Consider the following 26,418-nt stretch of genomic DNA (forward strand, 5'->3'; position numbering starts at 1 on the left):
CTGCTAAGAGTGAGACTCTTTTTCTCCCACTCTTAGGCATGATTTGAGAATGTCCTTTGACTTTGTAATGTGTTTTATGGGCTATGGGGTCTTTTATCTCATAGGGCTTCATGTGTTTTTGGCAAGTGTTTTACACAGCACCCTCAGTGCAATTACACAGGGGTGTCATAGTGACTCCCAAACATAGACTTCATACCCTGGGACTGACTACTGTCTCCCAGGGCATGTAAAGTCAGTATTGACTTTACTAGTCTTAAATTGTGAACAGAACCAGTACAAACCATCATATTGTGGAAGTACTGGTAGGGGTAATTCGATTGCCCCTGGGGTCTGTTTTCCAAGGGGGCACTGTCCAGTCCCCCCTTGTCAAGTTTCTGGCTGGTGGCAGTGGTTACCACGCAAAGTATTCCACCGGAATATTTCCTATGGGATTTTCCCATTCATTTTAAACACAGCACTTTTTTGGTGCAATGTTAAAGATACCGCTGGGTTATTTATTTAATATTTATTCCTCGGTTGGGTCTTTTTGCCAGGACTCGGTTTTAAAATGGCGTTGGTGTTCGCCTCTGTAACTCCAACCCAAGTCGAGCCCTTTGTTCCACTTTTGGCGGGCTTCTGCACAGAAGCCTCCAAAAGTAGTGCCACTGTCTGGGTCTACAGGATGTGTGGGAGGGGGGAATAGGCACCCTGGACTGAGTTGCCTTGGCAACTCAAGTCGCACTCTTGTGTGATTGGCCCAGTGGTGAGCCGCCCGGCTCACCACTTAGCATGTTTGATTGACAGCTAGGCTGATGAATGGGGGTTTTCTGCATAAAAGCAGGGCTTTGGGGACTGGAACTTCAGAAGTCGCCACAGGACCTAAAGAATCCAAAGAGGGGAGAAGCTGAGCCATCTACGACGACGACACCACAGGTGGAGCCCTGCTGTACGAAACTCACCACTTTCCCGACGACAGAGAAGATCTTCTTCCAGGAGAGTCTTCTTCGCTTTGAGCTGGTGGGACCAACCAGTTCGCCTTTTTCACCTTCCTGGATCGTCTCGTGGTCGAATTGCCTGTGCCAAGCACCCCAGCGGCTGGATAGCCATGCTTCAGCACTACCACGAATAAAAGGGTAGTACCTTTTAACCGGGAAACTCCGCGGCTGGTTTCTTCCTTGGCAGTGCAACGATCTCCAGCTTTCCTTCACGTCGAGATCTTCTCTTCCCCTGGACGAAGCACCGACTTGCACCCGCTGCCAGGAACAACTGCCCCCGCTGGAGCTTTCTCACCATTTCAGGTACTGTGTCCCGCCTGGTCTCCCTTGCAACAGACCGTCCAAGGTGTCCCGTAAATCCTTGACACTCTTTCCTCGGGTGACCTCGGACCTGTTAACATTACCTTTCTAACTTGATCCAACCTCGTTCTGACTTTCCTGCAAAGACTTTTAGTGCATTTTCACTGTGTGATCTTGGGCACATTCCCCCTTGCTCTCTCCAAGAGTGGGCCCGGCCTATAAACTTTTTGCTCTACAGTAGACCCTGCCTTTCTTAACTTGCTGTGGTTCTTTAAAAGTATTGGTATTGTGTGTTTTTCCAATTTCTGCCTTTTCTCTCCCTTTTAAAATAATTATTGGAGTGCCATCTATGGTTACGCGCTCACCTCTGTTTTGCTAAATAAGTGGTGTATTAACCTAGACTTGTCAAATAATTAATTAGGGAGGTGCATATATTTCTAGTGACTGTGTTTGAACTTGCTTGACATATTAGTGCCAGTGTATTTTTACAAGTGTGTTTTAAAATAAATAATGATATACTTTTTTTTTTTTACCAAAGCTCTGGTCAGTATTTGCTTGTGCTACTATATGTTTGGCCCTATTGTGTATACTCTATATACTGCCTAACTCTTCTTGAGAGAAGTCTGACTGCTCAGCCACAGCTACCAGGTAAATCTGGGTGGTACAGACTGCTACCAATTGGGTTTACTGCTAACACATGTAGTCTTAAGCTTTTTGCAGTGGTCCCTAAGGAACTGCACAGGTTTCTGCCTAACACCATTGTAGATTGGAACAGCTCCTTACCGTCAAACGGTAGGTCCAACACCTTGTCCTGCACCTCCTTTGAAAATTTGGTGGCATTCAACCATGCCTGTCGGGAGGTATCAACTCCCAACATAAGGCCCCAAGCCGAAGTGTCTACGTGGTGAGCCGCAGCCTCCAGCAGATCCTGGGCCAAGACACTGGCATTGGACAATCCCGCCTTAAAGTCTTGCAGCGTCTCGACCGGAATTAACTCCTCGAACTCCGACAGACCTTTCCACATCCTCATATTCGCCCCCGCTAACACTAGTTCTGCATTGGCCTGCCGGAGCTGCAAGGAGTCGAGGAGCTTGTCCTCCTTCCCCAGAACCTCAGAAGCCGTCGTAGAAGAGGATGCTGCAGGCCTGGACTGTAAAGTGGACGCAGCCACCACTGTGGAGGAGGGGGGCGGACAAGAGGACGTAGCCACCTCTTCTGAAGAATGCAGCCTGAATCGCACGTCAATTTTCTTATTGACAAAGTCCAGAGTGTGGCTTTTCCCAGACCCTACGGACCTCAGCCAAAACGTCCTTCTGCAAGAACAGGCCGGTACACTCCAAAGGAGACAGGGTGAACGCCCCAGAAAGCACACCCTCCTGCAGAGCGGGTGCCTCGGGCACCAGAACATCCAAAAAGCACATGTCCAGTACCCGGTCATGAAAAGTACTAATAGAGTGGGGCAGGTCATCGTTGTCTGATCGCCCTGCGCCTCATCCGACAGGTCAAGATCCTGCTGAACCGTGTCGGGCACTGCCTTGTCCACAGGGAACAATGGGGTCAATGGCGGAAGGGTCGGGAGAGGCACCGTAGGCAAAGGCGGCACCGGCGGAACCACCGGAGGAGCGGGTGGAGCCGGAGGCGCAGGTGGGCATATCTCCCTAAAAAGCCCCTTGAAATATTCCCTCATGGGATCGGTACGCATGAGCGTCTGAAATTTGCCGAAAAAGACATCCTCCGGGGACTGTTTTGGAGCTACCGGAGGAGGCCTCTCATGAGGAGGATAATTCCAGGGACGCAACGGGGAGGGTTGCCACACAGGCCCATCCCCTGAAGTGTGCACAAAAATCAAAAGGTGCCGACTCCATAGGCAACAAAACATTGCGCGGAATGGGCATCCGAGCGTTCCAGTCATAAACTGGACAAAAAGGAAGCGCACAAGGAATTTTATGTTCACCCACAGAACCAAGCCCTACACCTGAGGCCGATGGTGTAGTTGTAGAGGAAGCACCTACAGGGAGGGGAGGAAGCAATCCCAGATCCCTGTCCATACTCCGTTTCAATTCTGGGCTTCACCTACCTAGGCATACGTATTAACAAGACACAGGACTTCCCCAAACTGAACCTACACCCGATAATGCAAAAACTGGAGAACGATGTCGCCCACTGGCACTCCCTCCCACTTTCATTACTCGGGAGGGCGGCACTGTTTAAGATGCTGGCACTCCCGAGATTTCTGTACGTCCTCCAAAATGCCCCGCTCCCCATCCCGGCCACAATATTCGCAGATATAAACCGGACTCTCCGCACACTTCTCTGGGGAGGAAAACAGCCGCGCATTGCCCTAAAAACGCTCTATCGTTCTGTGTGGGATGGGGGTATAGGACTGCCCAACATTCGCACATATTATTGGGCGGCACAAGCGGGAGTGGCAAATGAATGGCTACACGGAGACCCGCTGCTACCACATATCCGCGTGGAGACAGGGGACACCAGCTTGCCATCCCCCCTGCATGTACTATATGATAGCCCAAGGAACCTAAGAGCAGCGCCGACCGGGTCCCGTCATATACAGCGAGTTTGGAGGGAGATACACAGATACTTAGGCTGGGCAGACAGACCAACCCTGATCCAACCCCTCTGGCGTAATGCACACCTTCCAGAAATACAAAAAATGGGCCACTTCGAAACCTGGGAGAGGAAAGGGATATCCACTCTGGCGGACATTGTCCAGGAGGGGCGAATAACGGACTTTGAAACCCTGCGAACGAGACACGGGCTGTCACCCATGGACCGCTTCAGATACCTCCAGCTCACACACGCCATTAATACCCAACTCCCGAACCTGGCCGATATACCCGCCTGCTCTCCCCTGGAAACAAACATACTTCCACACCCCATCCCCCACAAGGTAACCTCCACCCTCTATCAGGCAATTAACTCCTTTGGATCCAGGGAGCTTGATAACCTCAGGGCTAAATAGGAACAGGACCTGGGGCCACTAGAGACGGAGGAGTGGGTGGAAGCCCTGATGTCCCCGAGGGAAATAGGGATAGATGCCAAACTCCGGCTGATTCAGCTCCGAATCCTTCACAGGTCCTACTACTCCAGAACGCAAATGGCCAGTTGGAGTGGGGATGGAAACGCAGAATGCAGTCGATGCAAAAGGGCGGAGGGCACCTTCTACCATTTGTTGTGGGAATGTGGGGTGCTGCAGGAGTTTTGGACTGCGTGTTTACTCCGCCTCTCCAGAATACTTGGCTCCACAATCCCGAGAGACCCTAAGCTTATCCTGCTGGGTATAGGAGGCGAAACTGACCTTAACAAGTATGAGAGATTGTTTCTAGGAGTAGCACTTGGTGCAGGAAAGAGACTCACAGCAGCCACATGGGGATCGGGGGACAGGATAACCATTGACAGATGGTCCAATGAAATGGACAGATGCGCCTCCCTGGAGAGGCGAATTTATAATGCGAGGGGTTCCCCCCGTAAGTTCCAGAAAATATGGGGAAAATGGGAACTATAAATGCTAAAACCAAAACAAGGGACAGCGGTGACGCCCTACGCAGCTGCCGGGGGGGTGCGGATTTATGAACCCCAATCCCCCCCCCCCGCAGAACTATACAACTGTCAAGGAATATGTTAAGCACTGCTATCTATTGTGTTCTCGATGATAGGTCTCCTAATGTCTTTTTGTGCGCTGGCTGTACGTGCTGCCTTTCTTTTTCTTCTTTTGTTCTCTGTTTAACAAATCAGATTTAAAAAAGATTTATAAAAAAAAATAAAATGGCCACCGTGGTCGTGGCGGGAACAGCCACCATTTTGCCATCACCTGAGGGGAACTGCGGCACGTGAGTGAGGCAGGGGTCCCCATTGATGGATCAGGGGTCTTAACTTTAGCTTTTACATAAGGAACCTCGGCAGAGCTGGTACTTGGAGGCCTGGAATGTTTCTGCGACATACCAATAGTCAAATTAGCCTTCTCAGGAAAGACCTCGGCGCTGCCGGTAAAGGAAGAACTTTCCTTCTTTGCCCCGTCAACCGTTCTGGCGTCGCCACAAGAGCGGGAACGATGAAAAACAATTTTCATGATAAGGCCTTGCCAGGCCTCTCAGAAATGTTGGTAACTTAAGCCTCTGTACGAGGGACCTCGGACCCAGGTCCGGTAACAGCCTTACAAGCGCGGGCCTCGAACATCCGTACGGTAACACCAAGCCCAACCAAAGCCTCGGGGCGCACCCCGGTTTTATTTTTGAGGGAAGCCGATAAAGAGGCCTCAGAGCTTGCTCCGGTCCCCCACGACTCAGTAGAACTGGGTCTGCAAGCCGCCCCCACAGGAGGGGACTCAGAGTGTACTCCGGTATCCACCGGCCCCTTACGGGAACCCTCAGAGAAAACTCTGGTACAATTTTTAGGCCCAGAAGGCACCTCAGGGCAAACACCGGTGACAGAGCGGCTAACGCTCCTCCCGGCTCGAGAAGAGCCAGGAAAGGTATCTCCCGGCCGGGGTGCTCTAAAAAGTAAAGAACTTACTGGGCGTTTCTTCTTTTCGTCGATAAAAGCTTGAAAATGCAAGGGAGGGGCACGTCGAAACACCTCCTCCCAGCATTTCAACCGACGTTGAAGTGCCCGGACCGAAAGGATATCACAGTAAAAACAGGAGTCCGAACGGTGGTCCGGACCCAAACACTCGAGACAAAGAGATGGGGGTCCGCCCTCGCGAAGCGTTGGTGACACTATGAACAATCTGGAAAGTCTAGTTTGAACGACATAGACAGACCAGTACACGATTGCTAGCGAGAGCCAGAGAGGAAAAAAGGGAAGAAAATCTTCCGCGGATGCAAGTGCGTCCAGTCCCGAACGAGCGGAGAAAAGGACTGATGGGTGAAGCGCGGGCCGGAGCCGAGATGGGCGGGGTTACGGCTGCTTGCCGGGCTCCGCACAGAAAGAGGAAGGACAAAAGTGCTCCGGTCCCGTCCCACAGGACGGAGGAATCTCCCATAAGTATGGAGGAAAGGGGACGGGACGTAGGAATATAATCAGTTCACACTGATGCGTCTTGTCTGGTATGTTTTATTATTGTGGCATTCTTTCACAAAAACGATCCTACCACGCATACACGCTGAAAACAAGCCTCAATTGTTATTTGACCTTGGACGAAAGGGAGCAATCGCTATGCTCGAAGGACACAAGGTGTCGAATACACGCAAAAATTATAACAATTACTATTTTGAAAGTGGACAATGGAAAATTTCGTTTCAATTTATGCAAACCGTTGTTCTGAGCGCACACTCTGCGTTAAGCCCAGAAAATGCAACTACCAAACATAATGTAAGTTCAGCTATCCATAATATTTTTGCGATTAAAAACAGCATTTCTGCTTTAGGCATACGGAACAATTCAGCGATGTGCGAATATGCCATTCGACGAAAATAGTGTAGACAATACATTGTTCCGTTCATGAAATTTATACCACTCCATATTTAAAAAAACAATTGCATAACTTGCGGTTTGTTTTTAAGTCTACTAATAATTGTTATTTGTGTATAGTTTAACGAGAAATCAGTAAAGGTTTTTTTTTTAACGGTATTGCATACTGAAATTGTTATGGGTTGTTAGTTTGAGCATATTCTGACGATTATTCATCGACGACCCGCAGCCACAAACTGTATTTAGGCTAGTGACATCTATACCACTTTGTCCTATGGAATATCAGAGCATGCTATCAATGTTGCATTATTGGATGTGCCGGGGGCAGAACATTTTCAAAGGGAACTTGGTTAGCTTTTCGAGATATAATATTCCAAGTTTCATTATAATGCCATCTGTCTGCTATTCCATTTATACGTCAGCGTCTCCAACCCATTGGGAGCAATACCTACATCACAGCGCTAAACTTTCATGCACATCGTAGTTTCAAATACTACCTCATGTTCTCTGTGTGTGTTCATTATTTGTGGTTTGTGTTCGTCATTAGGATTCACCTGGTGTATAATTACAGGGTAAATGGATACATTTGAATACAGAATGGCTACTAAAATATAGGTTATCTACGAATGCCATATAGTTTCCATCTGCCTTGGGACAATTTCTTCAGGCAACAATGGCAGATACACCAAAACGCCTTGATTTGCATCACCCTCATGCGGGACGATAGACCGGGACGATATGCCCTTTGGCGGTACCAGCGACAAAGAGCAACCTGTCATCGTTTACAGCCTAGCAAGAAGCTGATGCAAAAGCCTTGGGATTGAAGGTGTGTCCAATCCGCATCTTCTCCCGAAAGGAAAAGCATGTGCGTCATTATAAAGTTTTGATGCTCTAGCCCAAGGACATACAACAATTGGTCTTTGATCAAAATGAGCAGATCATGATAATGTTTTTGGAGCATTCTTTGTTAAATAAAAGCACTTCCTTTAAGAATATTGTTATCAAATCCGATTTGGGACGCGCTGTGGGAGGATGTGTGTGCTGATCTTCTGGGTTCTGCGTTAACGGACGTTATGACGTGGGTGATGAGTGGGCCCGTTAGGCTACGCTGCTCACTAATAATGAAAATAGGTGGAGCATATTGTTGGGAAGGATCAAGTTACTTACCTGTAACTCTTTTTCTCCAGCATGGGTCTGGCATGGATTCACATGCTCATGAATATTCCGTCGTCAGGCTGGGAATCCTCGGTAAAGAAAAATTCAGTATCAGTTTCGTTTCTGATCTGTTTTAGTAGTAACCAATAACTGGTCTCTGGGTCATACTGCCCCCAGCCAATAACTGCCCTCTGCCTAAGCCCCTCCCCAGGCAGCCATCATCAGATTTGGTAGCACGTAAAGTGGGAGTATGACCAAGTGAAGAGCCGCAAGGGGAAGAAGGGAGGGTTTGCATGTGAATCCATGCCAGACCCATGCTGGAGAACAACAGTTACAGGTAAGTAACTTGTTCCTTCTCCAGGATGGGGTCTAGCATGGATTCACATGCTCATGAATATAAGAATACATAGCAGTACACACATGCACAACCACGGGAGGTGGCAAAAGGCTCAACATTAAGCATTACATAAACTCAACATTAAGCAACTCTTATCTCCTCACCAGGCCCACCTTCAGGCGAACAGGTTGTGCAGCACTGCCTGGCCGACTCTGGACTCCTCCCTGGAATCCCAGTCGACGCAGTAGAATCTGGTGAAGGTATGCGTCGGCCTCCACGTAGCAGCCCTGCAGATGTCCAGCAGGGGCACACCAGACAAGAACGCTGTAGTAGCAGCAATCGCTCTGGTCGAATGGGCTCTCGGACGGAGAGGCAACGGTCGGTTGGCCAACCGATGACAGTACATCATGCAGCCGGAGAGCCATCTGGAAACGGAAGCCTTCGAGAGAACCTTCCGTTGGTTCACAGGTCAAAAGTTCACAAACAGCTATGATGTCTTCCTAAAACTCTTCATTCGGTCCATGTAGAACTTAAGCGCTCTAGCTATATCCAGCGAGTGCAAAGTCCTCTTGGCCGGCGACGAAGGCAACGGAAAGAAAACTGGCAACACCAAGGGCTCGTTAAGATGGAAGTCCGACGGCACCTTGGGCATGAAAGAGCAGTGCGTCCTCAGCAACACCCTCGTATCGTGGAAAGTCAAGTATGGAGGCTTGCAGGATAGGGCCTGAATCTCTCCCACGCGTCGTGCGGAGGTAATGGCCACAAGGAACACTGTCTTCCATGACAGGAACTTCAACGGAGCCGAATGCAAAGACTCGAATGGCGGCCCCATGAGCCTGGTCAGCACCACGTTGAGCTCCCACACCGGGGCTGGAGCCTTCACCGGCGGGAGCGATCGGAAGAGTCCCTTCATAAATTCCTTCACCAGTCGATGAGACCACAAGGACAGCCGTCCTGCAGTTCTGGTGTATCGGGAGATCGCTGCCACATGTATCTTGATGGAAGCGTGACCCAGTCCAGCTTTGGCCAGCGACAGTAGGTATGGTAGCACTTGAGGTGCCGTAATCCATAGAGGGTTGATCTTCTGTGCACAGCTCCAGACAGAGAACCTCTTCCACTTATGTCCGTAGCACTTGAGAGTTGAGGACGCCCTGGCCTTTGCAAGAACCTCTCTGCAGTCAGCCGGGATATCGTACCCTCCAACTCTAGTTCTGCAGGATCCAGGCCTGCAAGTTCAGCGAATGGCCAGAAGATCTGCGTCCGTCGGCAGCTTGCCTGGTGGGGACGCTGAGAGGTCCAGTAGGTCCGGGAACCAGATCTGTCTCGGCCACGCTGATGAGTCGAAGCAGCAGCGGCAACGGAGGAAACGCATACAGGAACAGGCCGTCCCAGGGGAACGAGAAAGCATCGCCCATGCTCCTCGGTTGGGGAAACCTGCTGGCGAACCTCTGGCACTTGGCGTTCGCCGTCGCGAACAGGTCGATCTGGGGTTTGCCCCATCGTTGGAAGAGCCGATCCACTTGATCCTGGCATAGTTCCCACTCGTGGCACTAGTGCAGCTCCCTGCTGAGTGAGTCGGCGATGGTGTTTTTTATTCCTGCCAGATGGAAGGGAACCAGAAACATCCCCTCGGCGACTGCCCAGTGCCACAGATCGTGGGCCTCCTTGGATAGGGCTGGGGATCTGGTGCCTCTCTGCTTCCGGATGTAGAACATCGTGGTGGTGTTGTCGGTGAAGATCCTCACGACCTTGCTCTTGAGGGACGGGAGGAACGACTTGAGCGCCCAGAACACGTCGCAGAGCTCCAAGATGTTGATGTGGAGGGACTTCTCCTCCGGGAGCCAAAGGCCTCTTGCGTGGAGATCTCAGGTGTGCGCACTCCATCCCTCCAGGGAGGCATCCGTCGTCACCGTCTCCTGATGTGCCGGGGTCTGGAAGTCCGTGCCCGCCGTGAGGTGTGCACGGGTGCCAGACCACTGAATCGCTCGACGGAAAACCTCATTGAGCGGGATCTGGTCTTCGAAGCTGGCCTCCGCGTGCATCCAGCGGGTGTCGAGGAACCCCTGTAGAGGACGCATCCGTAGCCTGCACAGGTGCACTAGATAGATGCATGAGGACATCATTTTGAGGAGGGATTTATTGGATCTCACACAAGCCACGTCCGTGGCTGGCAGGCGCTGCACCTTGCCTAAGATGGCCTTTGTCCTTTCCTCCGACGGAGACGCCAATCGTTCCACTGTATCGAGCTTCGCTCCCAGAAACAGTGCCACCTGCGACAGAATCAAATGGGATTTCGGGTAGTTGATGGAGAAACCCAGCTCCGTGAGTAAGCAGACAGTCTTCACCCTGTGCTACACAGCGAATTCTCTTGTCCTTGCACGGATGAGCCAGTCGTCCAGGTAGGGGTAGACGTGGATCCCCTGCAGGTGCAACCGCGCCGCCACTGGTGCTAGGAGGCACTTGGTGAACACCATGGGTGCCGACTTCAAGCCGAATGGCAGAGCTCTGAATTGGTAGTGGCGTCCTTGGACTACGAATCTGAGGAACTTTCGGTGTCCTTTTAGGATGGGGAAGTAAGCATCCTCCAAGTCCAACGACGATAGGAAGTCACCCTCCTCCAGCTGTCCAAGCACGTGCTGGAGAGTGACCATCCTGAACCTCTGTGCCTTGATGTATTTCTTCAACCGACGTGGGTCCAGGATGTGGCGCCAACCGCCTGTCTTCTTTCTGACGAGGAAGTATCTTGAGTATACTCCGGAGCCCCAGAGCCTCTTGGGGACGAGCTCGATGACACCTTTCTTGAGCATTGCCTTTACCTCCAACAGCAGTTGAGGGATGTGATTTTCCTTCCTGGCCACGGGAGGAATGCGGGGGCACTTCATTTGGAATTCGAGAGTGTGCCCGTGGGCCAGGGCACCCAGCACCCAATGGTCGGTGGAGATGGACTCCCACACGCTGACCAACTTCTCCAGCCGGCCTCCCACTGGGGTGCTTCGGTGGGTGCCCGACGCTACGGTTGGTTCAATCTTGCTTGGAGGCGGACTTGCCGCCTTGGCGACGACGCCGAGATCCTCCTTGCTTGCCGCGACCTCTGTAAGCCTCCTGGGAAGAGTAGCGGGCCGCCTGGCGGTACGTAGAGGAGCCACCGCCTAATCCCTTGGAGGCCCCCTGTCTGCCTCCGGAGCTCCGAAAGGGCCGTCGTTGCTGAAAGACTCCCAGGGCTCGGGCTGTCTCTGTGTTGGCCTTGATGGCCCGCAGCGACTCATCCACTGTTTTCCCAAAAAGCTTGTTGCCGTCGAACAGGATGTCCAAAACCCTGGTCTGCACGTCCTGACGGAAGTCTGTCGCCTTGAGCCAGCCTCGTCGTCGAAGGCAAACACTGTTGCCTAACTGGCGAAACCCGGTGTCGGCAATGTCCGTTGCCACCGTTATGGCATGGTCCGACGCCACCTCACCTTCCTGCAGAATCTCCAGGGCCTCCGTTGCCCCATGGCATCCAATTTCTTACCCTCGCTGTCAGGAGGGGAAGTAGTGGGTGAGGCTGTCGCCCCCACCGCCTTCTTCTTGGCCGCCGCTGAGAAGACCGAATCCGGCGTAGGTTGAGCCCTGAGGCACAAAGTGGCGGCGTCAGGGACCCTGTACTTCTTCTTGTACCTGTCCCTCTTGGCAGGCGTCGTGGACGGGTTCTTCAGCATCGCAAGTCCCTCATCACAGATATCGTTGAGTAACGGTACCGCGAGGACCGTCTTTCTCTTGGCCTCTCGCCGTTGGTAGAGGAAACCCTCCTTCTGGTCCTCGGGGCAGAGCTGGAAGAGCTTGGATGCCCTGGCGATCATGGCATGAAAGGAGCCAATTTTCGTCAGTCAGGGAAGCCCGAGGGAGTGGTGATGGAAGGTCCGTCCCGTCGTCACCACCGTCGTCGTCATCCGTCCCCGTCGTATCCGTCGCCGTGTCATCCCTGGGGTCCGGTGAAGGTGACGAGGGTTCCATGGGTCGTGGGGGCATGAAGGGCGGGGAGGGGTGAACTCTCCTCCGCTTGTTCGGAGGGCTTCCCAACGGGCCTAGTTGTGGATCGTCCGCCGGGGTTCGTGGTAATCTCGTCCTTATCTCCGGGCATAAGGTTTGGATTGCCATCAGAATGGCCGCTGAGTTGTCCTGAGGCTCGGGCAATGGCTGCGACGGAAGGGATGGCTGCTCCTCCACTGGGGCCTTGTCGGCGCCACTGTCGCTTTCTTCAACGACCTCCTCGGGATCCCTCCCGTGGGATTGTACCTTCTCGAACCTCTCAGAGGTTCCACCAGCTCCGCCTCAGAGGCTGAATCCGTGTCAGCCACCGCCCCCCTTCTCTTTTTCCACCGGGGTCTTGTCGATGGGCTGGAAAGAGGATTCCCTCCGCGGTGGCAGGGAAACTCTGGGCCCCGAGATCACTTCCACTGGTGTAGCCTCCCCAGGCTTCGCCAGGGCCGCCGCGACTCCCTCGATAGAGGCGTTAGCCGGGTGAATCAAGGCCTTCGCCACCTTTGGCGCGCTTGAGGCCTTCACCTTGGGGGGAGGGTCACCGCCTCGCTCCCCCTCGGCCAAATCCTTCGAGATTGACCAGGGCTTCTCCAGAAGCTTACCCGGGTTCTCGGATTTCCTCTTCCCGGAACCAGAGCGTTGGCTCGTGGTCGATGGTGCTGGGGAAGGCGCGCCCTGCCTGGCAGAGAATTGAGTACACAGATGTTTGGAAGAGCATATGCGAGGCGAAAGGACATGCCCCAGGCACAGGGTCTACTCCCAGTGGACAGAATGAGTTGCTGGATGGTGCCAGGGGCATGAATGAAACCTTGCACCCATTAAAAAGTTCATTGTGTACACACACATGATTGTAGGAGCACAGGCATGGCCAAAGGCCAAGCACCAGGCAAAGTTTCCACTGGGATGGCCACATATCCATTGAACAGAACTGGTGTATTTGATCCCCTGGGAACTGGAGACAGTGGTCCTTTCCAAGGGGTAGGAGGGGGCAGTTGAGTTGCCATTGGCCTATGGCCATGACCAGTCAATTAGAGATTGCTTGGTGATGGGTAAGGCATGGGCTACTGCTATGGCCAGTGCCCACAATGAGAGGATTGGGGTTACCCAGACATTGGCCGGAGTCCATGAGCAGTACCTATATCAGGCTGCTAGGGGATGCCAGGGCAAGGGAAAAAAACAAGCTTCAGTCATGGCCAGTGCCCCGACCTTTGGGTGACTATGGGTCCCAGGACATGGTCAAAAGCAGTGCCCTGGGCACAGGGAGACTCAGGCCATAGGCACTGTCCATGACAGGTTACTTTTGCCACAGCCAAAGGCCAAGCCCAGTGCCCACTTCAAGTGGTGGTGGGTGGATAGTAAATTGTTGATGGCCATGTCCCAGCCAAAGTGGCCATTCCCAAAATGTCTCTACTCACTTGCAGGTAGCAGATAGTGTAGAGTATAAAAGGGTGATTTTGACTCTGGCACACTACGTTCTCAACGTAACTCATGTTGGAACTGTTCTTTACACTGTGGGAGATGGGACTTCCTAGTAATTGATATTGAAAAAAGTGATTATCTTGCCCACCAGTGTACAGTACGCAGAACTCTGATGGGACTGTTATGGTATTGGGAGATCATTGGAAGGAATGGTATTGTGATTTATGTCTAAAAAAGAAAATAATAAAAACATAGGGACAGAGGTGCGAGCATTTCTTGATTTTTGCATGGAAAACATGCCGCAGAGACAGAAACAATTATTTAAAAAGTCTGGGAACAATTCAAGTAGAGTGAGGGGGCACAGATCCTTGGCTTTTGCATGCTCCATACTGTAATTTATCAGGTACTTCCCAGCGTGTTGAAAATAGTAAATCATTTTCATTGTATTATCAATGCTGGGAGGGGCGCATTTAATTACATGTTATCAAGGAGATGTTACTCTGTGTTCCATTGTCGTCATACCGTCTAACTCTGCCCCCATCCTATCATTTGATTGGCACTGGATAAATTACATTTCATTATGAATTTGGAGCTGTTCCATACCGAAATGATGAACATGTGTTCTAAGCTTGACATTCTACTTAACAGGTGCAATTGCGTTATGCTGGGAATGTTACTAGAGGTCTGTACATATGCTGGATACCGTGTTCTAAAAATCAATAAAAACAAGTTGGTGAAAAAAAAAAAAAAAAAAAATAGTAATGTATATATGTTGTTGAACGACATACTGAATTGATCTATGTATCTGCTCATTAACTGGTCATTATGAACAATTTTGGAATAATTACACGCAAACAAATAAGAGATTTCATGAAAACAAATGAACAAGATTCACAATACTTATTTTAGTACTTGGGTATGCTGAATTACTGGTTTCAAATTTTACTGGGCGCCCTATAGAGCTATTTTGCATCAAATAGTAAACAAAACACTACTAAAGAAGTTTAAAAAAAAATACCTTTTCATCTTCTTCTTTAGGGATATGGGTAAACCAGCATGGTGTTCTTAAACAGCCACGAACTGTATTAAAATAAAACTGGCAGTATCCAGCGGGCAGCACAGTCTTCGCCATTGGTTGCCATGCCTAACAGGTGTGAAATCAAAGATGGAATTTACAATCCAGAAAAGAAGCATTTTTCCAGCTATGAAGTGGAACATAATGCTGCCACAAATTATCTAAAGCAAAATATTCAAGGTTGAATTATTGGAATTAGCATAGACTAGTACTTAATGTTGTAAAAGGTACAAGAAAATAAACTGGGCAGAAAGCACATGGGTGTGGGACTTAAATGTTACTCACTAAAATATCTATGGTGCTACTTGGCATATGATAATATGGAAGCTGAAGTTGAATAAATGCAACACTGGGAAAGTGAAGTCAGCTTTAAATGGTGAGAAAGTTGATATCATGAAGGTGATCAAACAAGCCTAATAATGGAGTTACTATAAGGACTTTGTGAAGGTGTGGGGGCAGGACCCCTCCCAGCCTTTGGCAGGAGACCTACTGATGCTTTTTCCAAGGCCGGTCCTCCCCCAACAGGTGGTGAGGGAGTTGGGAGGGCCTCAGTCTCTGTACCCGCAGAGGTGCCATATCGAATGAAAATTATGCCACTGTCCAAGAAATACCTAGAAAATATGATGCTGGCCTGTGTTCTTTCATTGTTTTATTGAAGAACTACCAAAACCACAATTAGTAGAGTGACTAGCGGTACCAGCAACGAAGCTCCAGCACCCAGCAAGTGACGCACAATGGAGTCAATTAGACTTACTGCAGCGATTAAGGATGCCAGAGTAACCTGAAACCCTTAGCGCCCAGAGCCCCAAACAAACTTTGAATGGTGCACAAGAAAAGGGGCAAGCCCAAAACAGGGTTATCAATGCTTAGAAAACAAAAACTCACCGAAAGGGGAAAGAACAGATTGGCCCGCAGGGTCACGTGAGGCACCAGACCAATGGGTTGAATGGGGAAGGCTAAAGGAGTATGAAAGCCCGCTAAAGAGGCAGAGTGAGGAGGGTAGGTTGGCCGAGAGAATAAGCGGAAGACAGATGGTGGAGCAGAGCAGTGAGGAGATTGTGGTGGAGATTGTTAAAGGTGGGGTGGTGGTATTGAGAGGGGCTGTACATGGGTGAATGTTAGATGGGGAGACAGAGGGATTAGGTGTGCAGTGAGAGGAGGGAGAGATGAAATCCAGGGAAGAGAGAATACTGCTTGATCATCAGAGGGACAGGAGTGGGTGGTGATCTGAGGAGAGAGGATCAAGTGGAAGGTTAGCAAGGAGCCGGATGTCTTTGGTGGTACAAGAATATCCTCTTCTACCATCTGATCAAGGGCGAATTAGGAAAGGGAACACCTTAGAAGAACCCTTGAGGGAGTTGGATCATCACAGCCTTTAGGACATCACCTTAGCCATATTTTAGATAATAGGGATTACCCATCACTGAATACCACACTGTGATTTAGGAAGCGCTGGGCTCGGGAGGGATGAGCACAGGGGAGGAATAGAGTCCTAGTACAATAGGACAGAATACCTTGAAATATTGTTAATAAAATCCATTGAGCCACACTGGAATCTGGGAGTTTGTAAGACCAACTGTGACACGTTCAGGCCCAGCTATAGTTCAGGCCCAGATATAGAGGTCATCTACAAGGGGATGAAAAAAAAAAACTGATGGTAGATCAGAGGCAAGAGATTTCTGGGCGCAGGCAGCTACTGAACCCTTTGACAGAGATTTGGGAACTGGAAGTAGAGTTAGAATTTCCCAATCTGGAAATATCGGAAGGGTCCGAAGAGTCCTGACAGTTATCTAAAGCGGACAACATTACTATTATAACCAACAACTTAGAGGAACTTGGTGCCTGGGAACCAAAGAGCATCTTACTGGAAAAGTAACAGACCAGGGAGAGAACAAGCCAATGAAGGCAGAAGCCAGTGGAAGCAAGCTAATGAGCTTCTCTAGCACTCTACTTTTCCAGCAGCAGAGATCTATTAGACTGGAGAAAAAAGAGAAAGACTGGGAATCACAAGACAAGCTAGCTGATAAGAATCCAAGCTCAACAGGTTAAAGTAACACAAAATAAGGTGGAGGAGTGGGTCAGGTGCTGTTGTGCAGCAAAGCAAGATGGCTGCTTGGCTGTAGAGCTCCAGACCATGGCGGCAGATACTGCAAGGATTAATCGGTGCAAAGGACCCTGGGAGCGATCATGCTAGTGTCCAGTTCAAGGGCACTCTCAGCAGAGAGAGCCTGCTGTGAGTCCCGTCCGCTGTTAGTCCTCCTGCTGCTTGGCTTTCGCGGTGGAGGAGTGACGGACAGGCCGGTGCCCTGTGGAGCAGCAGTCCACTGCCGATATGAACTGCAATCACCTGCCTAGAAGGGGCACTGGAATGGAGGCACCGGTAGTGGGAGCAAACACTGGGATGAGCAACAGATCTGGCGGTGATGAGGCACAGCTGTAACTAAGTGGCGCTGGCCTGGGGACCACTGGAGTTGCGTGGTACAAACCCCGGCCTGGAGGAGTTGCTGGAGCAAGAACTCGCATTAAGAAAGTGGAGGTCACCAAATATTACTGTGGGCAGGTAACAGTCGCAGCAGTGGCAAGGCGGCCCCGGGCCTGATGGGGGAGACATTGATCAGCCCACGGCTGTCAAGTGCCGATTGCTGAAGGAGCAGCTGAATATATGAGGCAGCATTAAAAAGTGTACTGCTGAGTGATTAGCTAAGGGCGAAGATGTAGGAGAACTGCTGCCAATAAAGTGCATTGTAGGTCACGACACTGGCAATCAGGGAGACAGAGTGTGGATTTGATGCAGCCTATGTGAATTGATCACCTCGGGATTTTCTGACTACAACTGCAGGCCAATAGTATTGGCAGTGGGAGCTGGTATTGCATGGTGGAGTGCTTGTGGGGTGTGAGAAAACTGAGAAGGGAGATACCCAGCACACCCCTAAAGTGCATTCTGGCGGTAGATGTGCTGAGGCTCCCATTGACGGGTGCACTGAATGACAGCAGGGGGGACCGGATAGGGAAACAGCTCATAATGACAAAAGGTAGAGGAGGCGGGAGAAAGAAAACTGGCAGCATGGACAGATTCACCAAGTTAACCCCCAAAACAAACTGAAGAAGGCCCGCAGCAACCCGTCACCAGTGACACAGACCCCCTCAGACTTCCAACAGATGCTGGACTCCATGAAAAAAGGCTTTGCAGCAGTGCATGAAAATTCAGCTGACATCACTGTGAATGGCACCACGATGCACACGCAACTAGCCAAAGAAGTCCTGCGCATAAATGAATCTAAAGAGAGGATTGGAAAAATAGAAGACCGAGTGAACGACTTGAAAAACACTGTAGACTCTCGTGAAAGATATTAAGTATGTAAAATCAAAATATGCCGATTTGGAGTCACGCTCGTGCAAGAATACCATCCGTATTGTGGGAGTTGCTGAGGAGGCACTGAAAGAAAATATTGAACAGGCAGTGGATGTGCTTTTGAGGCAGGTGTTGGAGAATCAGTCGCTGTCGCCCATGTTCACAATTGAAACAGCACATAGGTCGCTTGCACCAAAGCCTAAATTAGGAGACTTCCCACGGGCCATCATTGCAAAGATCCGCAGTTCATCCGCATATTCCTGGACTTCTCTGTGGCTGTTCAGCAGGACAGACGAAGATTCATGGGAATAAAGAAACTACTACGCAATCACAACTTGCAATATGCCACGTTGTACCCAGCCAGACTGCTTCCAGTTTCATGGGAAGTTCTGCAACCAGAGCATGGTGCGACGTCTGACTCCACCACCACCTGAGAAGGTGGCTATGGTACAAAGTAAACGGGATACATTACTCACCATAATCGTATTTCTGATGCTTGTATCTGCTTAGATTCACATGCTCTGCATAGGCCGACATCTAGTGGAAGCTGCGGGGTATTACAGTTTTCGCAACTCGAAAAGGGACATCAACAGGGCGTGCCAGCAATGTTATCCCTAGTGCGATGTCCACTGTACTCATGGTCCTTCACGCGTCGAGGTCCCTCAGATTGTTTTGTTCTGGCATAAGGTTGCATGAATTGTAGTGTGAGTACAGGTGTATCCAAAGCAGATATAACAGAACGCTCATATAACATCCATGCACCTTCTCTTAGGGGAGGAAGGGTGGGTGCATGTGAATCTAAGCAGATACAAGCATCAGAAATCGAATTACGGTGAGTAATGTATCCCTTCTGAGGCTTGTGGAATCTGCTTAGGTCACATGCCATGCATAGATTACCCATCAGTACTAGGAGAAGGTGTTTTAGAACCGCTTGACCCACCTGTGTATCTGCTTTGGAATGTGTGTCAATATAGTAGTGCTGAGCGAAGGCGTGTACTGAGCTCCTTGTAACTGCTTTGCAAACGCTGTCTAAGGGGACTATTGCAATAAAAGCCAGAGTAGCTCCTGTGCTCCGTGTGGAGTGAGCTCTTGGTGTGAAAGGCAGTGTCATTTGATAATGAATGGCATAATTGTATACATTTGACTATCCATCTGGAGATGGCATTCTTGGAAATGTGGTCTCCTTCTCTGCCTGTTACTATGGAGAGACAGTTGATCTGTTTTCCTAAGCGGCCTGGTCTTGTCTACGTAGTAGAGGACCACCCTCCTCACATCTAGTGTGTGGAGTTTAACCTCAGCTGAGCTAGTTGGATTCTGAAAGAAAGCCGGAAGCTCAATGGATTGGTTCACGTGGAATTTAGAAATTAATTTAGGAGAGAATCTAGATGAGTACGTAAAACCAATTTATCTTTATGAATAAAGAAAGGGCCCTGCACTGACAATGCTTGCAATTCACTAACTCTTCTTATGGAAGTAATGGCCACTAAGAAGGCAGTTTTGTATGTCAGGTGTTTAAGACTTGACTGATGCATAGGCTCGAAAGGGGGTCCCATGAGCTTTGCTAGTACTACACTGAGATCCCATCCTGGCGGGGTGGAGTCTCAACTCCCTCCATGAATGCCTTAATGACCGGCACTTTCCACCACAATACTTTATTCTGAGAGGTGGTATAGGCTGATAAAGCAGCCAGGTGGACCTTTACAGAGTTCAATACTAACCCCTAAACTAACAAGTGGAGCATATCATTTAGAATATGTGAAGGAGTAAATTCTATGGGGTTCGTTTGTTTTGACTGGTACCAAATTACAGATACTCTCCACTTGTCGGAATAGCAGTGCATATTGTTTGGTTTTCGTGCCCCCTTGAGGATATCCATACACCGCTGTGGTAGATTAAGGTGTCCGAACTCTGACTTCAGGTGCCATGCTGCCAAGTGTGGTTGTAGGTGCACCGTTGTTCCCCCGTGTTGGGTCAACAGGTTGGTTAGGTACAGGAGCTTGATGGGATCGCACATCACCAGTTTGCGCAGATGTGGACATCATGGTTGTCTCGCCCACATAGGAGCAACTAGGACGAGCGTCATCTGTTCCCTGTGCATCTTGTTCACTATCCTGCTCATTAAGGGTGTTTTGGGGTGCAAGCAAATTTCCCTGACAAGCTCATCCATAGGGCGTTCCCCTTTGAGTTTGGCTGGGGGAAACTGGACGCAAAGTCTGGGCATTGCTTGTTTTCTCCTTTAGCCAACAAGCCTAGTGTGAGGTAACCCGACAGAGAAGATGTGGTCTACGACGCTTGAGTCTAGTAGCCACTCATGTTCCTCTGGTAGGTGATCTCTGCTCAGAGAGTCTCCTAGAGTGTTGAGTACCCCTGAACGTGTTGGGGAGGATAGGGACAACCCCCGTATGAGTGCCCATTTCCATATTTTCGGCACCAACTTGGACAGACTAAGCGTGTGTGCCCCCGTTTGTTGATGTAAAACATCGCAGTCGTGCTGTCTGTTAGAACCTGAACCACTTGGTTCGATAGTTGTATTCCGAAGGCTTGCAGTCCTTGGAGTACTGCTAGTAGTTCCAGCAGGTTGATATGGTTTTGTGCTGTGACGTGAAGGCAACAGACCATGTGCTGTGGGGTGAAGGTAATGAGCCCCCCAACCAGAGAGTGACGCGTCTGTAGTGACAATTGCTTCGGGATCGTGTAAGGGTTTTCCCGTTAACAGATTTTCACTTGACTACCTGCTTTGTACTAGTGTTGGAGAAACAACCACTAGATCGTCGCACTGACCACTTGCCCGAGACCATTGTTTCGCCAACCACTCCTGCATTGTTGGCATGCGCAGACGTGCGTGTGGGACTAGGCATATGCACAATGCCATCATGCCTAGCAAACGCATTGCTTTGTGTACGCTTATCTGGAGACCGACTTTCCTGAAGCATGTTCTGCACTCCTTCCATGTATCTAATACAGCTCTAATACAGATGAGTTTAGTACAAGACTCATTTTTCTCATTTATCGAGAAGCCCAATTGGAAGAGAAGATCTATGGTTCTTTGCATGTTTGTTTGCAAAGATGGGGAGTTTCTCCTGTGATCAGCCAGTCGTCCAGGTAGGGGTACACTGGGATTGCTTTGCTGCACAAGTGCGCCGGCACCGCCGCCAGTACCTTGGTTAACACCCTTGGAGCTGATGCTATTCCAAAGGGTAGCAACTTGAATTGGTAGTGCTGGTTTGCTACCTTGAACTGCAAGAGTTTTCTGTGCGCTGGGAGCATTGAAATATGAAAATGGGCATCTTTCATATCCAATGTTGCCATGTAGTCCCCCCGTTTTAGCAGAGGACTTACTTCTTGTAGCCTTGTCATGCAGAATTTTTGTGGCTTTGCATAAGTGTTTACAGGGTGTAAGTCTAATAATGGGCGCATGGTTAGATCTTTTATTTGGCATAAGGAAGTATGTTGAATGAATACCCGTTTACCTCGTTGGATGGCACAATCTCCATGGCGTCCTTAAGGAGCAGCGATGAGTTCTTCTCGATGTCTTCCTTTGGCGCGGGGGGGGAGGTTTGATGGTGTTTCTAGGAGCTCCACGCAATAATTTGTGGAGCTCCAAGATTAATAGAATAATTTGTGGCGCTAATCTATTTCTACCTCACGCACCCAACTCGGCTGGCTCCCCTTCCTCCCACAATAGAAATTTCAATTCCTCTGCCTTGTCTACAAATCCCTCCATGACCTCGCCCCCCATCTTTCCTCCCTCCTCTCATTTTACTCTCCCTCCCGCTCTCTCCGCTCAGCTGATCTCTACCTTCTCACTGTTCCCCCTGCCCCCTGTGCCTCCTCACGCTTCCGCTCCTTCCAACTCGTGGGCCCCCTCCACTGGAACTCCCTACCAATCTCTATCCGCTCCTCCCCTACCTACTCATCTTTCCGCTCCTCCCTGAAGGTCCTTCTTCACTCCCCCCCCCCCCGACTCTCCTTCCCTACCTCTCTCCCCCTCACACCCCTGCCCCCTCATTCCCTCCCCCCTCCCTCTTCCCTATGACCTCAAATTGGATACTTCAACCACCATAGTGAGTAGGAGGTCACCTGCGGCTCCCCCCTCCATTCCCCCCCTCCCTCCTCTGAGTAAATTGTTCTAAATACTGTACCACCGGTTTGTTTCATGATGTAAATGTATGCTTCATTCATTACTGTACCTGTTATTCTGTAAAGCGCTATATAAACTCAATAAACAAACATAACATCCTGCTACTGTTGATAACACCCACTTGTCCGTGGTCTTTCCCTCCCATGCGTGGGGGTAGTCTGAAATCCGTCCCCCTACTGGGGAGGTGTAGGAGGGGACCAGTAGGGGGCTGTCATTGTTTGGGAGGTGTCCCTCCACCTCTGGAAGTGGAGGATAAAGCCCGGCTGCGGGACCTGCGCTGGCCTCTTGGATAGCCCTGGACGCTTGACCCAGGTTGCTGTTCCATTAAGAACTCTGGTTTTGTCCATATCTGTAGCCTCTTTGGGAATTTTGGCTGCAAAAGCGGTTAAAATTGTTCCTGCCCATTTGCCCAGTTTGTTTATTGGTAAATTGCCCAAGGGATTTGAGTGCATCATACTCCTCTTTGGCCGACTTCAGAGCATCCTCCACCACTTTGCCGAACGGTACATTTGGTTCCACTGGCATGTTGAGGAATGTTGCCTGCGTCTCCAGCTTAAAGCCGGACTGGCGAAGCTAAGCGTGGAGCGGGAGAATGGTTCCTTCTGCAATTATGCGCTCTGCATTGTCTGCAGCTTTGAGGTTGTTCTTTAGTAGGCTGTTGGCAGTGGCCTTGCCTTAAGCTGCTACAAGGGCAAGTTTAGATTTGAGAGGCTCTGGAGCACAGTCAACAAGGGCCGTATTCTCGTCCCATTTATTGCAGTCATAGCTCGGCAACAGTGTGGAATTGTTGGGGATCCTAGCTTGGAAAGCTGCCGTGGTTGCAATTTTTCTAACCATGGTATATAGCTTCTTGCTCTCCTTGTCTGGCGGAGCTTCTGAAGAGGCCAAAAGTGGACCGGCCCTCTTCCGGGTAGTTGTGACAACTAGTGAACCCGGCCTAAGTTGTCCTCTGATATGTAAGGGATCAGATGGTGCCGGGTGGAATAGTTTCTCTATTCGCGAATTGACTGCACTTGTCTGAGTGGGCGTTTCAAGTGAGGGTTGGATCCTCCTTTGAACCGACTTTAGAATGGGTTTAAACTGGGTGGCAGCTTTTTTGTCCCCAGGATATATTCGACAAAATCCTTGTCTTGCCAAGTTTCGCGAGTTTGAATCCCGAAGTGCTCAGCTGCTTTGATTAAGAGGTCATTAAACAAGGGCTGATTATCCACTGGGGAATCAGGTAAAGGGGAGTCTTGTGGAACTGGAGAGTCTATAGTGTAAACCTCTGACTCATCGTCATAATTATCCCCCTCATCATCCTCATCATAGTATTGATATTCCTCCTGATCCCCTTCTGTGTCCATATGCATATCATAAAGCTCAGCAGAAGTGCAAGACCTCTTTGCTCGTGTCTGGGATGAAGAGAGGAGCTGAGGGGTGGAAGACCTGGGGTTGAGAGCCTAAGGCCTGATCAGTGGGAGGTGTATTTTGGAAATGTTCTAAGGCATGAGGGTTCTTTTCAAAGTCATTTTAAAAGAAAGTAATTCTAGACATCCTATCTACGTGTGGGGTGTGTAAGTAGGTCCTTATTGTGTAGGACCTCACTTAATGGACCCTCCACCTCCTCTTGTGGGACAGTTTGTGTCCTTGGAAGGGACTCTTCCCTATGAGTCCTGTCTTTCTGGGTCTTGTCTCTAGGATTAGTGCTTTTAGGGGAAGATTTATTATCAGGTGTGATAACCCTGAATCCTTAGGCTCTTCTGCCGGTTTCGACGAAATGCGTCGAGTTTCGGCACTGGGAAGGACCTCTGTTGCGTCTGCCGACATTCAGCGTTCGGTTGAAGAAGTTTTATGGGCAGTGTCTTTTGTCTTTGGGGCCTGTCATGAGGTGACCGAGACTGACTTGGAGTACCCAGAGGACAGGGAATCCACTGATCTGCCCCTAGACGCCGAATCTGGGCGTTTGTTCGGCGGAGCAGACACAATGCCGTGGGGTGTATGTTTAGTATGGGAAGATGAAGTGCTCTTGCCGCTGGGTGTAGTCCCCACAACAGAGCCTCCGGCCAGTCTTCCAGGGTCGGGGGCTAGCACTTGGGAACATTGCTGCTCGCCGTCCGAAAGGACGGCGCCGCTGCCGTCACTGGAGGCTCCCACCACGTGCATGGCGGCCTCGGCCTGCTTGGCGTGATGGGCCCAGCATTTCGTTCTACGATTGTGGGTCGAAAGAGCTTACAAGCTAGCAGTGCCCTTTCTCATGGTCACGGTTTAGACACAGGTTACAAACTCTGTTTATCTGCCTTGGTCGGAATCAGTTTACTCCATTGCGTATGCATGCCTGGTTATGTTTTGGGAGGGGGGGCACTGCTAGTTGGGAGAGGGCATTGAGAGGGGGAATGTTAAAACATGCTTGGCAACGGGAGTCGAGAGATGTAGGCATAATGCACATGGTGGGGCTCACGAGTTTTCGTGTGTCTTTCATCGACTAACTGGGGGAGCGGGAAAGTCCTGTTGAAATTAAACTTCTGAGCTTGAATGTGAGGGCTGGGCAATTATAGTAAGGCACGGCAGGTGACGGCTCAGGCTGGAAGCCCACATCTTGTTGCTCCAAGAGGCACATGCAATGGAACAATTAGCACAGACAATAGCGCCAGCCTGGGGTACACAGATACTACACTTCTTACTCCACTCAAGAGAGGTGTCATGGTGTTGATACATGGGTCCCTACAGTTTAGCTGCACCAGATCCATAGTTGACCCCACATGGCACTTTGTGCACGTACATGGATGGCTGTGTAAGAAGAGGTAGCGATACTGAATAGCTATGGACACAACACACTTGATCCCGAGTTCTACAAAGGTTTGATTAGCTCTCTGGGGATGTTTCCAACAGCTGAAATTATTTGGAGTGGCATTTTAACACCATACACTTGGCTTTGGATATGCCTTCCACTCATGCTCAGAGTGAGACAAAAGCAGCCTGTACAATACTAGAGAGATTGCGTGTGTTGGGGTTATTAGGTTTGATTAGCTCTCTGGGGATGTTCCCAACAGCTGAAATTATTTGGAGTGGCATTTTAACACCATACACTTGGCTTTGGATATGCCTTCCACTCATGCTCAGAGTAAGACAAAAGCAGCCTGTACAATACTACAATACTAGAGAGATTGCGTGTGTTGCCATTAGATGCCTGGCGGGTCCTGCACAAGGAACTAAAAGGGTACACAGTAATTGGTGCACAATATGCACTCGCGTATTGACCTGTGTTGCACATCAGAGAACCTTCTGTCAAATGTCAAGGGTTGTGAAATGTATCCACGGACGTATTTAGATCATTCTCCCATCTGCTTGGTAATTTCCTGGGCGAAGGGGGCCCATAAAAGACGCCCACAGAGATTTAAACCAGAGGCACTGGGGGAATCCCGCTTTTGCACTCTCTGAGAAAGCATTAGTTGTTATTTTGAAGAAAATGTTGGTGTTTCCACCATAGCAACACTTTGGCAAGATTACAAAGTTTACATCAGTGATATGGCGATGTGGTCTGAGTTTGGTGTTCTGAGAGCCATCTGGCAGGATATGAGGGAAACAGAACTTTGGCTGAGGGAAATCCAGGAGAGGTATGCTCACGTGCCCTCACCTGGATTTGATGCTAGAGACCAACACTGAATTTGATACATTTAGAGAGTTTGCAGCTCGTGAGATTCGGCTATTGGATAGACAGCGGATGGTCCGGAGATATGGCGAAGCAGACAGTCAGGACGCCTCCTGATGAGATTGGTGAAACGGGAAGGTGGGAGGACGCCCATAGCATATGTGGTAGCTGAATCTGGCGAGCATGCTTACACAGAGGAAGACATTAAAACTGTGTTCTGCACTTACTATGCGACACTATCAACCAAAGGGGGTGGAATTGAGGGAAGAAATAAGCACTTACCTCAAAAACATACCAGTATCCCAACTGTCCCGCAAGGCCTCAGAGGGCTGTCGATTGGAAAGGCTCCAGGGACTGACAGCCTGGTTGTGGAATTTTATAAGGAATTCCAAACAGAATTAGTCCCGTACTTGCTGCAGCTGTGGGGGGAGGCATTAGAAAGGGGTGAATTGCCGGAATCGATCCTGGAGGCTGTGATAATCCTGTTACTAAAACCGGATAAGCCACCAAGCGACTGCGCATCATACCATCCCCCGTCTTTATTCAATGTTGATGTCAACATTTTTGCAAAAGTCATTGCGAGTAGACTG

At 49.8% G+C, this 26,418-nt stretch overlaps 1 protein-coding gene across 2 annotated transcripts in view; it reads right to left on the reverse strand.

The window, feature by feature from the left end:
• The window catches only part of TOPAZ1 (testis and ovary specific TOPAZ 1), a 2,616,805-nt gene that overhangs the window by 1,617,066 nt on the left and 973,321 nt on the right, over positions 1–26,418 (reverse strand). For both annotated transcript variants that reach the window (XM_069648829.1, XM_069648828.1), the window contains exon 8: positions 14,648–14,773. In XM_069648829.1, the coding sequence (XP_069504930.1) occupies positions 14,648–14,773 (126 nt within the window). The remainder of the gene's footprint in view (positions 1–14,647; positions 14,774–26,418) is intronic.

The sequence above is a fragment of the Ambystoma mexicanum genome, chromosome 2q (assembly GCF_040938575.1).
Source record: "Ambystoma mexicanum isolate Mex_15411 chromosome 2q, UKY_AmexF1_1, whole genome shotgun sequence".
Lineage (NCBI taxonomy): Eukaryota > Metazoa > Chordata > Amphibia > Caudata > Ambystomatidae > Ambystoma > Ambystoma mexicanum.